General features: G+C 34.6%; 1 protein-coding gene and 1 pseudogene across 1 annotated transcript; one reads left to right on the top strand and one right to left on the bottom strand.

Moving 5' to 3' along the window:
- Positions 1-1,288: 1,288 nt before the first annotated feature.
- Positions 1,289-2,345, bottom strand: LOC147400330 (uncharacterized). Its single transcript, XM_086444564.1, has 3 exons — positions 2,010-2,345; positions 1,764-1,911; positions 1,289-1,674 (listed from the first exon to the last, which is right to left on the bottom strand). Exons 1-3 carry the CDS (start codon positions 2,343-2,345, stop codon positions 1,289-1,291), a joined length of 870 nt encoding a protein of 289 aa, XP_086300690.1.
- Positions 2,346-7,135: 4,790 nt separating this feature from the next.
- On the top strand, positions 7,136-7,758 carry LOC147400329 (putative UDP-arabinose 4-epimerase 2 pseudogene; annotated as a pseudogene).
- Positions 7,759-15,888: the final 8,130 nt, after the last annotated feature.

The following is a 15,888-nucleotide window of genomic DNA, read 5'->3' as shown; positions in this document are numbered from 1 at the left end:
GGATCGAGGGCGCTTTCAGTGGTGATTCCACTGGGGACTATTGATGATCAAACTTCAAAAATCCCAAGTATGGGAGCCTTGCTAAAGCGATCTAGATTTTTTTTTTCTTTTTAGTTATTAGTTTATATGTTTATTTATTTATTTATTTATTTTTTATTTCTATCATCCTTTTTGTTCAATTATTGATCGTTTGTTTGGGTTATGAATATTATACTTTTGCATGGTATTTGGAATGACCCCAAATAATACGAGATTTTGAAGGAATGGTCTAGTTGAGGATGGAACAACGATTATCGAACCATGGAAATTGTTTATTTTTATTTTTATTTTTTATTATTCTTCTTTTAGGAGTGTGTTTGATTTCTCGTTTGAATTTTTTTTTCTTTGTTAAAAAAAATTGTTTGTTTAGTTTATTTTTATCAATTTTTTTTATGGACACAAGTTGTACTGTCTGTTGACAGCAAGCAAAAACAGCAAGAAAGAAAAAACAGCAAATTTTTTTTTTTTTTTAAGGGTGCTGTTAGCCAACAGCCCTGTTTTAAACCAATTTTAAGTGTGGTGTGCCATTAATAAAAGATTTTTTTAAAGTATTAAACCCTATTAATTTTAATTTAATGGCCGGTGTGTGAAAAAAAAAGCTTTTTACCTTTTTCATCTTCTTCTCCACATGAGAAAGAAGGAAACACAAAAAAAAAACGTCCTCCATCTCTGCTCTCTCTCTCTCCCCTTCATCTCTCTCTCTCTCTCTCTTAAAGATTATGCTGGATGCATTTTGGGAAAAGGAGGATTCCATTACAAGTTTTTTATTTAGGGTATGTTTGATTGCACATGGAAATTCATTTTCCATGGAATTTGAAATCCATGGAAAAATGGTATGGAATTTGGATTTCCATAGAGAAAATTTCTCTCTGTTTGATTGCACATGGGAAAATGTATTTATTTTCCAAATCCATTGTTTGATTGCAAGTTGGAAAATTTAAATATTTTCCAATTTCATTGTTTATTGTCATTTTAGTTATTAAATAAAATGGATCCTATACAATAAAAGTCTATCTAAAAAAGCATACTTTCACCGCAAAAATTACAATATATAACATTGATGTGGTATAAAATTTACAAACATGATGAATTAGTCATACATCATGATTAATACAAAATAAGTATACCCAAAAAATATATGTAAGACATATCCCCCAAAAAATGCAACATATAACCATTGCAAATCAGTATGATTTTTTGTATTATAGTAAATACATCTCCCAAAAAAAAATATGACATCTAATAGACCCTAAGTGTCATCTGACTTTCCTAAGCGTCTAAATAACCAATCCCTCTTCATGTCACTTGCCAAGCCAAGGAATATGTGTGCTGCTTCTTGACGCTCACCCAAGTAATCAATCGCTTCTAGCATGATTTCTCGAGAGATATCAGGAACTTCATTGAGTTCCTTTTGTAATTTGGCTATGTTAGGTCTCTCCATTGCCGTTGCCATACGCATGGCTGCAGAGGCAAGTATGGAGATTGTTGCATCATTAGATTCTTCAGAATTACGTTTTCGCTTTCTTTTAGACGAAAAATTTTCACGAGAAGGCATCGATGAAGATCCTGTTTGTTGTGTAGGTACGTCACCTTGTCCAATTGCTTCTTGTACCTCATCGTCTATTTCATCAAGATCTAGCACAAAGGAAAAAATTAAAAAATACATTGAAAGATGAAGTATGCAATTTTCAAAATAATTGCATAAACCAAGGAAGAATTCTTACATATTTCTTCAATTGGAGACATTTCTAGTTTTGTTTCTATTCCAGTTGTACATTGTTCTCTACTTGCTTGATCATTACCGAATATAATGGTAAGATCATCATAAAAGGGGATGCACTTGTGACGGTATTCTATATTTTTTGGATGTTTCTAATAAGAAAAGACAAAAAAATAATCAGAATGATAAATGTATGAAGAAAAAAAATGTCTTTAAATTTAATATTTTGAAAACATACCTCTTTCTATGCCTCATCATCTGCTGTCACTAATTGAATATCCTTGTCCCATCCAAAACCAATTTGTGAAATCACATTCTTTGCATTAAAATATCTCTTTCTAAGTGTCTTGAGTCTGTATCGTACATTTTGGGCATTTACTTCTTTTTGCAACTTGTTACGGAGGACAAAACAAACATTGTTTATGGCTTTCGTATTCCATCCATTGTCAGTTTTTTGTCCTAAGGCATATTCCTCCAACAATACTTCAATTAAAATTTTATCCATAGGTAAGTCCCATGTCAAATATGGTTTATCTTTTGGTTGCTTCTCCTTTTGTTGCCTGCCTTTTTTAGAAGAAGATTCCATTCCTATGATAAGTAAATTCATACACATTCAATCACAAATAAATGTATTAAATTTTTAAAAATGAATAGAAGATTAGCTAAAACTAAAAGGCAAAGTAGATATGATAGAAAAACTATCAGTTATAAATATTAGTCATTTTCAAGCAATATTCAATTTTCAAAAAAGAGAACATTATTATAATTCCAATATTGTAAGAGACAAAATTCTACATATTATAAAAGACAAGCTTAAAACCTCAAATCAGATTCATTACATGCAAATTTTCATCTTTATAATAAATCTTCAAAAGAAAGACATTGAATTTGAAGGATTTACAACAACAACAAAAAAAATAAAAAAAAATAAAAAATAAAACAAAAAAAAGAATAATAACTATGGATGACGTTGATCATATTCTGCCCACATGACTTCGGCTAATGCTTCTCTTTTTGTTGTCTATGCCGGAGTAGTAACAATAACTATTTATTCTTCTTGTTTGGGCATGTCATCATGTTCTTCCTCCTCTAGTTCTATCTGATCACCCTCTCATATGTTCTCCGTGTCAAAATCTCTAATGTAATTATGGATAACACAACATGCAAAGATAACCCTAGTTTGTGTTTTGATGTCAAAAAATGGTGCAGATCTCAAGTATGCAAATCGTTTCTTTAAAAGACCAATTGTTCTCTCGATTACATTCCGCAATGAAGAATGACGATAATTATATAGTTCTTTTGCATTCGACGGAAGGCGCCCACGATGATCATTTAAATGATATCGAGTACCACGAAAAGGCATAAGAAAACCAGGAACATTTGCGAACCCAGCATCTGCAAGATAATATTTACCTATATTGCAAATTTATAAAATAAAATTACACACTAATCATATTTACATATCATCATATTAGGAAATAATATAATATAATAATTCAAATATAATACTCACCAAGTGGCACAATGAGTCTATCAATCCTAGGTCTAATTGCATCTCTTAATAAGCGACCATCATGTGCTGATCCTTCCCAACCAGCGAGCACATATGTGAATTTCATATCAAAAGTACATGCGACCAAAACATTCTGACGAATATCTCCTTTTCTATTACGGTACTTAGGTTGTTCATCCACAGGAACTGTTGCATGAATGTATGTACCATCTATAGCTCCTATAGCATCCTATATTAAATCAAAATCTCATAATTATATCATATCATTGATACAAATTTATTTGTAAGTATGGTCAACTTTACAATTACCTCAAAGTAATGGTACCAATTTCTAACGTTGTTGTTGTCTCTGGGAGAATTTGTTTGTTTTGCTACCTTGATGACCTCCTTGTACATAATAATCAATGCTTTCAAGACAACATGAAAATAACGACTAACTGTTTGAGAAGATCGTATAAAAGAAAAGTTTGTTCGTCGATTCCTCAAATCATGCCCAATTGTTAATAGGAACATTGAGACTTGTTCTTCGACTTTTATTGATGGACGATCAACCAATCCATGCATCCTTAAACGGTTACACAATCTATGAAATGCAGCTCTATTCATTCGAAGTTGCTCATGACAATGCCTGTCACTTTCGTTGTATAACCTATTCAAAATCTGTCTTCTCTCATGATCTCTATTTATTATAGGTGCTCTAGGTAGAGATCGCCTATGTCTAAGATGTGTTAAGATCACATATGTACTGAATATCAATGTCATGACCGCAATCCTACTCTTTTTTTGTGCAGTCAACATCCTATCAATCAAGCATTTAAACAATAGAAATAAGAAAGGCATAATCATATATGAATAAGAAATGACCAAGCTTTTATTGTCACCTCAACCTTTTTCTTATTACACCCCATTCACTTATTTTCTTTATTTTTTGTTGGGGTCTAATAAGTAAAAGTTGGAGTGCCAATAATAGCTCTTTTATATATAACAACAAGAAGCATTATTTCATAGAGTGTGAACTTTGGTAGTGATAGCCATGTGTTTTTGAATTCCATTTTTTATAGCCATGTGTTCTTGAATTCCATTTTTGATTGCCATTTAGTTGCAAGGAATTAAAACAAAATAATCCTGCAGTGATGAAAAGTATCATGATTATGTGGGAATAGTTTCCCCTACCTTTTTATCTCGATATGTAATCTAGTTCAAGTGAAAAAAAAAATTTCCAAACTTGATTAGGTACAAAGCACAAGATTGATGGCACCAAAACATTAAACTAAAGTAAGATTAATAAAAGAATATCATCATGAATAATGAAGTTGCAATCACCATACTGGGTAAGTGAGAGTAGCGTGTCTTTACACTTCATATTAGTATCAGAAATTGACACATGATCGTGTCTCTAAAATGTAAACACCTAAACTAGAATAAAAAATGACCACATATAAACATTTGTATCAGTCAACTATGCGAGCCACCAAAAAATCAAATCAACCACAATAAATAGAACATGCTTCTATTCCAACAAAATTTTGAAAATTCAGAGCAATTGCAATAATTCCGCCAACCGGTTCGTAAAGATTGTGTGTGAATTTCCTGTAAGAAACCAAGAAACTTTCACCTAATCACCTCCAAAATTCCAACTTTGGCATCAATTATAAATCCCACTCATGGTATGTCACCTGCAGAACTCATCCTGAACAGTTAAGGAATCTCGCTATAATCCTTGCCTACTCCATTCCAATTTTCAAGTACAACCCATCTATCTAATGGGGCTAAAATTAAAGATTGGTCCACATCTACCAGATTTAGAAGCCCACCATGCCAACTCAACACATTAACACCCTTACATATGTCTGCCACCAATACATATGGTTTGGGACTTAAGATTATTAAGACACAGACATGGGCCGACTTCAAAAAATGATTAGTTGACTATATGGTCCATGCATGAGCCTTGGATCAGATCTGACCCTTATATTGGTAAGTAGCCCTTTTTGTAAAGTCACGTGAAGCTGACCCATATATGTGTTCATAGATCAGTTTGGTTCATGCCATATGGATCACAGGTTTGTTTAGGTTGAATAAGATCCAAAACCAAGTCTACCCATATCCAACTTATTCAAGTTCTAGAGAACAGTCATGACAAACAAATTGAATATTCATCTAATATTTCTTTGATGCATTAAATTGAATATCCAACTTATTTAAGAAGATTCTATATAGAAAAGAAAAAAAAAACTATATATAACAACCATTAACATTGAAAATGGTATGCTAAAATAACGTTTGGAAAAAAATACCCAAATTTGAACTTCCAAACAAACACAATTCCAAACAAAAATTCAACAAAAAAATATCCTACATAAATAAATCCTTCAAAGTTTCCCATAACTAGCACCCTTCCAAATTTGAACTTTAACTAGGCAATTTCTCAAACATCTAACCTACATAAATGCTTCAAATTTTTTCACAAATGAACAAAGTAAACATTAATAAATCCTACAACAAACACACACAATTCCAAATAAAAATTCAACCAAAAAATATCCTACATAGATAAATCCTTCAAAGTTTTCCATAACTAACACTCTTCCAAATGTCAACTTCAACTAGACAATTTCTCAAACATCTAACCTACATAAATGCTTCAAATTTTTTCACAAATGAACAAAGTAAACATTAATAAATCCTACAACAAACACATACAATTCCAAATAAAAATTCACCAAAAAAATATCCTACATATTAAATCCTTCAAAGTTTCCCATAACTAGCACCCTTCCAAATTTGAACTTTAACTAGGCAATTTCTCAAACATCTAACCTACATAAATGCTTCAAATTTTTTCACAAATGAACAAAGCAAACATTAATAAATCCTACAACAAACACATACAATTCCAAATAAAAATTCAACAAAAAAATATCCTATATATTAAATCCTTCAAAGTTTCCCATAACTAGCACTCTTCCAAATGTCAACTTCAACTAAGCAATTTCTCAAACATCTAAGCTACATAAATACTTCAAATTTTTTCACAAATGAACAAAGTAAACCTTTTCAAATTCAAATCATAACCTTCCACAACTCAAATCAGAATTTGATAAAATACCAAATAAATTTCTTTCATTCTAAAAATGGATTTGAGGTTCTATCAAAGAATCCAAAATATAAATTAGAGAGAGCTTACCTTGTGATATGGAAGAGATTTTCTAGAGTTAGGGTTCTCTTCTAGATCCACTGAGAATAACGATTAGAGGGAAACGATAGGTTTCTCTTATGGTTCGATTGAAGAACCATGAACGGGGGTGAGAGCACGAGAGCCGCAAAACAGATCGAGAGAGCTTTTTAATTTAGAAAAAAAAGAAAAAAGAAACAAAGATTAGGTAACCTGGAGGAAGATTAGAGAGAGAGAGAGAGAGAAAGAGAGAGAGAAGAAGAAGAAGAAGAAGAAGAAGAGCAAACCTGTGACGAACTTATGAATGTTGCAGTCGTTTGTGAAGAGGGTTTCGTTTGTAAAGAGAGTGTCGTTTGTAAATAAAGCTGGGTAATCTAATTAAACAAATTTTCCATCTTGAATGGAAACTCATTTTCCTTGGGTTGAAGGTGGGATTTTAAAATCCAGCAAATGGTGGATTTTTAATGGGGTTGGAAAATAGATTTCCATGGAAAAAGTTACAATCAAACACTTGACATTCTAATTTTCCATGCAAATTCAAATCCACACCATTTTCCAAGCCTAATCAAACAGACCCTTAGAGAATTAATATATGATTTCCATATATATATATATATATATATATATAGAAGATTTCTCTCATGAAAAATATCAAAAGAAACATAGCTCAACCAAGGGCCAATAGATCTTGGTTATTTTTAGGCATGGATTTCGCTGATACGAAAAGGAAGAGCAATATTGTTGGAAAAATTCTTTTTGTTGCCACCCTCATAGCTCTCTGCATTGTTGTGCTCTCAAGAAATCATCATCTGGTTTTGGTAGTCCTAGCCCATTCTCTCATGAAACGGGGGTAACACATGTATTAGTAACAGGTGGTGCTGGTTACATAAGTTCACAAGCTGCACTTCGACTTCTGAAGGACTCTTACCGTGTTATTATAGTGGACAATCTTTCAAGAGGAAACCTAGGTGCTACTAAAGTTCTCCAGGAACTATTCCCAGAACTTGGGAGGCTCCAGTTCATTTATGCCGATCTTGGAGATGCAAAAGCTGTAAATAAAATGTTTGCAGAAAATGTATTTGATGGTGTGATTCATTTTGCAGCTGTTGCTTACGTGGCGGAAAGCACACTTGAACTTCCTCGGTATTATCATGAAACACATTAGTAGTATTGGAAGCAACAGTAGCAAAACAAAGAAAAATGAGGTGTGCATCTGTCTTAGGGCAGCCAAATAAGAAAAACAGCAAAAGAGTGTATGCTGTTAAGCAACAACAACCCAAAAAAAAAAAGGGGTTGTATGGTAGCATATGATTTGTGAATGTTGCTGGCAGCAACATAAAGAAGAATAAATTAGAACAAATGGGTGTTTATGCTATTGGTAACAGCAATAACATTTAGTTTGTAGGCAACAACATGATAATAGAAAATAAGAATTGGAGTGTCATGTGCTAGCAGCAACATGATCATAAAAGAAAAAAATTGATTGTGTGTGTGTGTGTGGTGGCAGCATCATGTTGAAAAAAAAAGAAACAAAAAAAAAAAAGAGTTTAAGTGGTGGTTGTGCTGGCAGCAACACGATTGATATATTTTTATCTAAGAGCTCCCTTGCTATAACATGTTTGCTAGTTGTTACCCACAAATCATAGGTTCAGACCCACATTCTTTTAAAAAATATATATATCTGAGTTAGTTGCTGAATAATTCTTTTGATTGGGATAAAAAAAAAAAGATTTAACTTACCCCACTAATGTTTGAAATCTAAAGGGTTTACTTTCCTCACTAATTTAGTAAGATCTCAAATCTTACTAAGGGTCATTGACTTCCCCACGTGGCAACAGTTTTTAAATTTTTTTTAATGAGTTAGAATGTTTTGTGTGTGCTGCTGAAAGCGCCCTCGATCCACGGGGTACGCGGATCCGCTTTTGACCCTTGAGGTTTGGGAGTCGCCACCTAGTTATTATGGTCTAGGAACCAAACTGACTCTAAAACGGATAATGAACTAATCTACTACAGAAAATCTGAATCCGGGGATCACGTTACGGGGTTGGAAGGTGTTAGGCACCAACCCCGCCCGGCCATTGCCGATCTCTATTTATCCCAAATAAATCTACATCGCTAATGACAAACCTAGATTAAAAAAATAATAAAAAACTTACTTTCGATCTGCAAAAGTGTTATTCCCTCAGATCTGGTGAAAATGGCTCCTTGTACCGTATTCCTTACTTCGTTCTATCTCCAGATCTGATTTCTGATCTCTGAGGTAAGGTATCTCATTCTTGGATTTGGGTGCTTCGAATTTGTTGTGGATTTTTGAGATATTTTTAAGAGGTTTTTGGGTGTTTTTTGGGCTAAAATCGAAGCAGGGGTGTTAGGTAAGGAGTTGAGGCTACAAAATTAGGGTTTTAGAGAGGTTGTGGAGGCTTCTTCACCTACTTTTCCTAGGGTTTTTTCTTTGATACGAAAATAGGGTGTGGAGGCTCCTTTTTATAAAGTTTTTTAAAAGCATTAGGGTTTGATTAGGGTTTCTTTTAGGGTTTCAATTAGGGTTTTGACTTAGTCTTTAGGGTTTTAATTTAGGGTTTTGACTTTAGTCTTATGAGATTGACTTGATTAGTTTAGATTAGGGTTTTGATTTAGGGTTTTGACCTTAGTCTTATGAGATTGACTTGATTAGTTTAGATTAGGATTTTGATTTAGGGTTTTGACTTTAGTCTTATGAGATTGACTTTAATACTTGACTCTAGTCTTACTTAATTGACTTTAATTTTGACTTTAGTCTTATTTGATTGACTTTAATATCTTGAATTTAATCTTGCTTGATTGACCTTAAACTTTTGGAGAACCCCCCTCTATTATATCTTTGATTCTTTGGACCCCCAAATGGAGGGGTCCTTAAAGAAATATCTTGCGAACCATCAACAATTTTTCTTGAAAGCCTGATTGATCAATTTTTTTTGTTTAAATTTTATAATTAATTTTATTAATATTTCACTTTACATTATTTAATGATTTATTTATTAATTTCAAAATTTTTAATTATTAAAATTGTGAAATTACCATTTTGCCCTCGAAGAGGATTTTTTACGTTTTAAGTCATTTTTCAATGTTTCAAGATGTTTTGAAATTAGTTTTTCGTAAGGAATTCAATGGGAATTTTGGTTTTTGTCTTTTATGAAATTTTCTGTGTCAAATGGTCGTGAATTTTATGAGGGGTATTTTCGTAATTTTGTCAAATTTTTTGAAAATTGACGAAGTGGTTTATTTGGTTTCGATTTGTTGTTTTATGTGTTTTGAATGGGTTTTCCTAAGCGTAACGTAAGTTCTAGGGTTGTTTTTATGTTAGGGGTATTTTGGTAATTTAGTTATTTTTAGTCGTTTTTATAGTGAAGCTTCTTTTTGGTCTGCAATATGATGATTTCTACATTTCTGGGATCGTATTTTCCTAGCGTAGCGTGATTTCTAAGGTTTTGTCAGTTCGAGATACCTCATCCGGATTTCTGAAACACATCTGGTGACAAAATAAAGCACTGGAATAAACATCCATCATTGGGAACTTTTGCGATCGGGTTGACGACTTGATTAATCAGGCGGATGCAAAAATGGGGTGTCTACAGATGCCCCTCTTTGGCAGAGGGTTGAAGCAAACTAGATAGCATATCTATTTTGGTAGATAGTGCGATATCCGAATGCCAAAGCTAGTGACAGTTCATTTTGCAGCCAGATTTTGCAATTCGTCGGGGTATTCGGATCCTTGAGGGTAGAACTCTCCTCGAACTAGAAAAATGTCAGGTCCTTGAGCGCGATCTCTCTCTGGCAGTGTCAGATACTTGAATTTTAGAAAATTCTCCTTGACTGATGTAACCACTATGCAAGTGTGTGGACTCAAAATATGAGATAGGTTTCAAAGAGTTTGAGTTGAAAATGAGTCAAATCTGAGCATGTAGTAAATATGAACTGAGCATAATTCCAAGAAAACCCTTGGCGGCGTCTGAGCATAATTCCGAGAAAACCCTCGGCAGCATCTGAGCATAGTTCCGAGAAAACCCTCGGCGGTAACTGAGCATAATTCCAAGAAAACCCTTGGTGACATCTGAGCATAATTTCGAGAAAACCCTCGGCGGTAACTGAGCATAGTTCCGAGAAAACTCTCGGCGGCATCTGAGCATAATTCTAAGAAAACCCTTGGCGGCATCTGAGCATAGTTCCAAGAAAACCCTTGGCGGCATCTGAGCATAATTCCGAGAAAACCCTCTGCGGCATCTGAGCATAGTTGGCGGCATCTGAGCATAATTCCAAGAAAACCCTTGGCGGTATCTGAGCATAATTCCAAGAAAACCCTTGGCGGCATCTGAGCATAGTTCCGAGAAAACCCTCGGCGGTATCTGAGCATAATTTCAAGAAAAACCCTTGGCGACATCTGAGCATAATTCCAAGAAAACCCTTGGCGGCATCTGAGCATAGTTCCGAGAAAACCCTCGGTGGCATCTGAGCATAGTTCCCAGAAAACCCTTGGCGGCATCTGAGCATAGTTCCGAGAAAACCATCGGCGGTGTCTGAGCATAATTCCAAGAAAACCCTTGGCGGCATCTAAGTATAGTTCCGAGAAAACCCTCGGTGGTATCTGAGTATAGTTCCAAGAAAACCCTTGGCGGCATTTGAGCAAAATTCCAAGAAAAACCCTTGGCGGCATCTGGCTGAGTAAAATTGAGAATGAAGGAATAAATTTGGGAAAGAATGATTGAAAATGAAATCTGGAAAAGAGGGGTTGAATCTGGGAATGAATAGATCTAGGACAGAATAGATGCCCTATTTCCTATGTGAGATCTAAAATGCATGTGTTTGAACCTCAAGGTTTTATTCAAAAGTTTTATAAATTTAAAACTTGAGTTTGAACCTCAAGAGTTTTTCGAAAAACTGCTATCAAGAGGGTAACCTTAAGTTTGGAGTTCTCATTATCTTTCAGGATTACCATTGCTCAAAAACAAAATGTCCCTAGTTTGACAATAAACATGGCATTGAACACATCATTAAAAAATGCCCCTAGTATAAGGGGGGAATTACATATTTAGAGGAAAAAGAAAAATGCCCCTTGTATGAAGGTTTGAAACATTTAATTACCACAAGCGCAATAAAGATCCAACTTTTAATTTTGATTAATTTTATTGAAGATTTTAAGTCAGGCTCAAGAGAATAAAATATTTCCTTTTGAGACTCATCCGAGAATTCACCCTTCTCTCCATTGGTTCACTTGGGGAAGTAAGAATTTTCAGATCAATCGTAGACAAGATACTTGTGGCTTCTGAATCTATGCCTGGTTTAAGCTGAGTATTTAACTTGATTATTCAGCTCGAACCGCTCTCAGCTTGGGATTTTTTTTTATATTGCTCTAACTTTTGCCTAGATCGTCTTTTCAGGTTTTCAATCTATTGAGCTTGCTCTAACTTTTGCCTAAATCGCCTTTTCAGGTTTTCGATCTAGCGAGCTTTTTCTTTTTTCTTGGCTCTGATTGTTACCAAAGTTTTCCTTTCAGATTTTCAACTTTGCGAGCTTGCCTTAATTTTTGCCTAAGTTGCCCTTTTCAGGTTTTCAACTTAGCAGGCTTCATCATTTTTTTTTAATCTTTTTCTTCTCCTCTGACCTTCTAGAATTACTGTCTGATCATGTTTTACTACCCTCCTTGACCTTTTCACACGGTACTTAGGAGGACTTTTATAGGTAGGCTTGGGACTAGGAATAAAATGAAAGGGATTTTGAGGCTCAAAAACCCAAATGCCCTTGTGTGGCATTTTATTTAAACTTTTTCTTGAATTTTCTTCCCCATTCTTTCGAATTTTTTTCTTTTTAGATTTTTTCTTCGTCAGGGAATCTATTTTTTTTTATTTTGGTGTGGTCGGGCCTGAAGTAACTTCTCAGGTTGCCTACGTACCCCAAATTTTTGGGATCAGACCAAAACGTAGTTCGGATCTTCCCTCCCCTAGGTTAGGTGATCGGGCTGAGAAAGAAAAAGGCATCATTTTTTTTAAAAGGCTGCAAAGGGCTGAGAAAGGAGATAATGAACTGGGTAGTAAGAAAATTTATTCGGCCAAAGATGGCCTCCTTAAATGTAGTACCATTTGATCCAGTCAAGGTTGGTTGACTTTGGTAGTTCACTTCCATCATGATCTTGAAGTCTGATGACTTTTCCAGACAGTATTTCCTTAATGAATGAATTTCTCCAATTGGGTTCAGACTTTCTCCTACAGTCGAGGAGAAGTGTTCAATTTTCTTTGAAGTCTGATAGTTAAATCCTTGACTTGTAAATGATGAGCTTTGACCTTTTTGTCAAATGCACGGGTGACTATTCTTAGATAAGCTTGCACATGGTACAGGGCTTTAACTGGTTTTCTTCGATCAAGTTTAATTCTTCATACTGCTGACGAACCCAATCTGTTTCTAACAAATGATTTTCCAACAAGACCCTGAGAGACGAAATTTTCATTTCAACTGGCGAGACTGCTTCTATGCCATACACTAAGGAGTAGGGAGTAGCTCCAGTAGAGGATCGAATTGAAGTTCGATATGTCCATAGCGTGAACGATAATTTTTCTGATCAATCTCGATGTGATTGACACATTTACCTGATGATAGTCTTGAGACTCTTACTAACTGCTTCAACCATTCCATTGATCTGAGGACGGTAGGGGGATGATTTGTGCTTCTGGATCTTCAACTTTAAACATAGAGTAATGATTTATGCTTTGAAGTACGACCCATTATCAAAGATCAGTTCAAAAGGTACCCCCATATCGACTGATAATATGTGATTTGAAACTCAAGATGTAGTAAGGATAGTGCTGATACATTTTATAACATCTTCTTTGATTTCATCGATATAGACGAGTATCTATTCCGTGTTGAACAACACCCAAGCTTGTACCTAACATACCCTCATATGATCACACGAACAAGTCTTTTGAAATTTCTGAGTAAATTCATTATCCCCTCGTGTTCCTTTAGGGATAAGATGGTTTCTATTTGAATATCTTTAGGAATTATTTTTTGTTTCGAGGTCATAGACCTTTTCTTTCTCGATTAAAGGTTGAGCCCGACTTTTATCTTCTTGTTCAAAAACTAAATTTATCAAATTATTAGTTAATTCGTTAATGCGCTCGAGGTATTCAAAAATTTCTTTTATCCGATCAATTTCAGATGGGACAACAGACACCTCTATAGACTCGATGAACTAACTTGACTCAATAGGAAAGAGTAGACTCAATCTAAGGAAGACATGACCTTGCTGGAAAAAAGGACTCGAGCTAACCCAAATGACTCATGAAAACTCAAGACAAGTACCCACACGAGTTTGATTAGGACTGAGGACTGAGATATTGCTTATAACCGGTAGGATTGAAGCACTATGATCTTCAAAGAACAACTGGACGATGTTGAGAAATATTGAGGTCATTTCTGACTGTTGACTTGATATTGACGTTTACTCTAACTGATCGGATTTACAACCCTAGCTAGACGATGGACAATTGAGCTTAGACACAATGATAACTCTTAAACCTCTTTGAAGGTGAATTTAACCAATTTCAGTGTCACCCCCTTGATAACATTTTAAATGAATCCTGAGATTTTATTGAATTTTGTGCACCAATCCATTAAACAATTCATCCATTCAATGATTATTCAGAAGGAAAATAATTTTATTGCACTCTTGAAAATAATGTTTTTATTGAATAACAATTTTCACAATTCTGATTATTTTTTGCAATCATTTTCTTTTTAGAAAAACATATTTTGATAATTTTACAAGGTCCATGCAAAAAATAGATTTTTGGTAAAAAACATATTTCAAATATTTTCCATGCAAAAATAGATCTTTTGTAAATCATTTTTCCTTCATTTTATTTTCTTTTGGAAAATATTTTTTCTCTGAAAAATAATTTTTTATTTGGAAAGCATTTTCTTTTGGAAAATCTTGTTCTTATGGAAAACATTTTCTGGAAAATATTTTTTTCTTAGAAAATATTTTTTCTAGAGAACAACATTTTTTTTGGAAAATATATTTTTTTAAAGAATACTTCTTTTGGAAAACACTTTTTCTGGAAAATACTTTCCCTTCGTAAACCATTTTTCCTCTTTGAAAATTTGATTTCTATTTTGATCTAAATGGCCCGGCCCATCATGATTGTTGGATCGGGATGGACTGGGTCATTATTGTAAAAGAATGGATTATTTATTGGGTCAGTGCACCCATTTTAATCAATTAAAAGAAAAACTTTAATCCTTGAGGACAACCATACATTTTGATCTCATCATCCACGTCATTCACATCACCTCATCAATCAAAAGGTTCCATTCAATAAACAACCCGGGAACACCCACGATAAGTTCGAGTCGTGACCTACAGGAAAGGTTTCTAGATTCTAAGCTTACTACGTGCAATGCATTTTTATCTGGCCACCCTTGCCCAAGCACACATATATACCTTTCGATACGTGGTGACTTGGTTTGATATACCGTATAGGTGATAATCTAAAACCTCAACCCACTTTTCTGAAGTCAAAAACAACCAGTTTGATCTCCAGTTCAGAGGTGGCGCATGATGCTAAGCAAAGGCCCACTTAAATACCTCTCCTCTAGAATAGACGTAGTTTATCCCCCTCGTACAGTAGGGTACAGCGGGGTAGGATCTTGCTTAGGCATTGGTTTTGACCAAGAAGTACAATTGATATACTTAGATTATCTTTTACATACCTATGGGTACGAGTCAAGAGTTGTAGCTTTCATAGATGATTTAGCATCCCACGAGGGGACCGACCACGTACTAGTACTACGTTGGCAATCGGGACATGTGACTGTGTGGCTCACAATAGGTAAAAGGCTCAGGTCACTCTAGCATGGGTGCATCAATACATCTCTCAGAATCACCTGATCAGACGGTATTGATGTCCCAGTTTGATATACCCTAAGGTACGTGACTGGAGTTGTGGTTTTCATGAATGACGTCACATCTCCGAAGAGATCGGGCCACGTACTAGTACCACGTTGGCTATATAGGACGTGTAAGTGTGCAAAATAGTAAACGTGCATGTGGTGTGTGGAAAACAGGGTAGGGTGTGCCCGGGGCCTTTTTCAAACACATGGGCCCATGGGCCAGATTATGTCATCACATATGGATATCAAATGAATATTGATCAAGAAAATAATACAAAACCCATCACATCGAAATTAAGATGAAAGCAAACACATCACAAATATATCTGTCAAGATCATGGCAAATCAATTAATGAGCATGGCATATAATAATTGTTCAAACAAACATTGCAATAGGCATAATTTTTATAATTTTTAAGGTCCAATCAATGATCAATTTTGGGTGATCCAAAATAAATCGAGATTCCAATAGATGTTACATTGATGATAGAATGACAATGGTTGAGATGAGCTCACTCT

The sequence above is a fragment of the Akebia trifoliata genome, chromosome 6 (genome assembly GCF_017979445.1).
Source record: "Akebia trifoliata isolate Shusen 1 chromosome 6, ASM1797944v1, whole genome shotgun sequence".
Taxonomy (NCBI): domain Eukaryota; kingdom Viridiplantae; phylum Streptophyta; class Magnoliopsida; order Ranunculales; family Lardizabalaceae; genus Akebia; species Akebia trifoliata.
The sequence above is the reverse complement of the archived record's forward strand: the minus strand, read 5'-3'. Positions and strand labels throughout refer to the sequence as shown.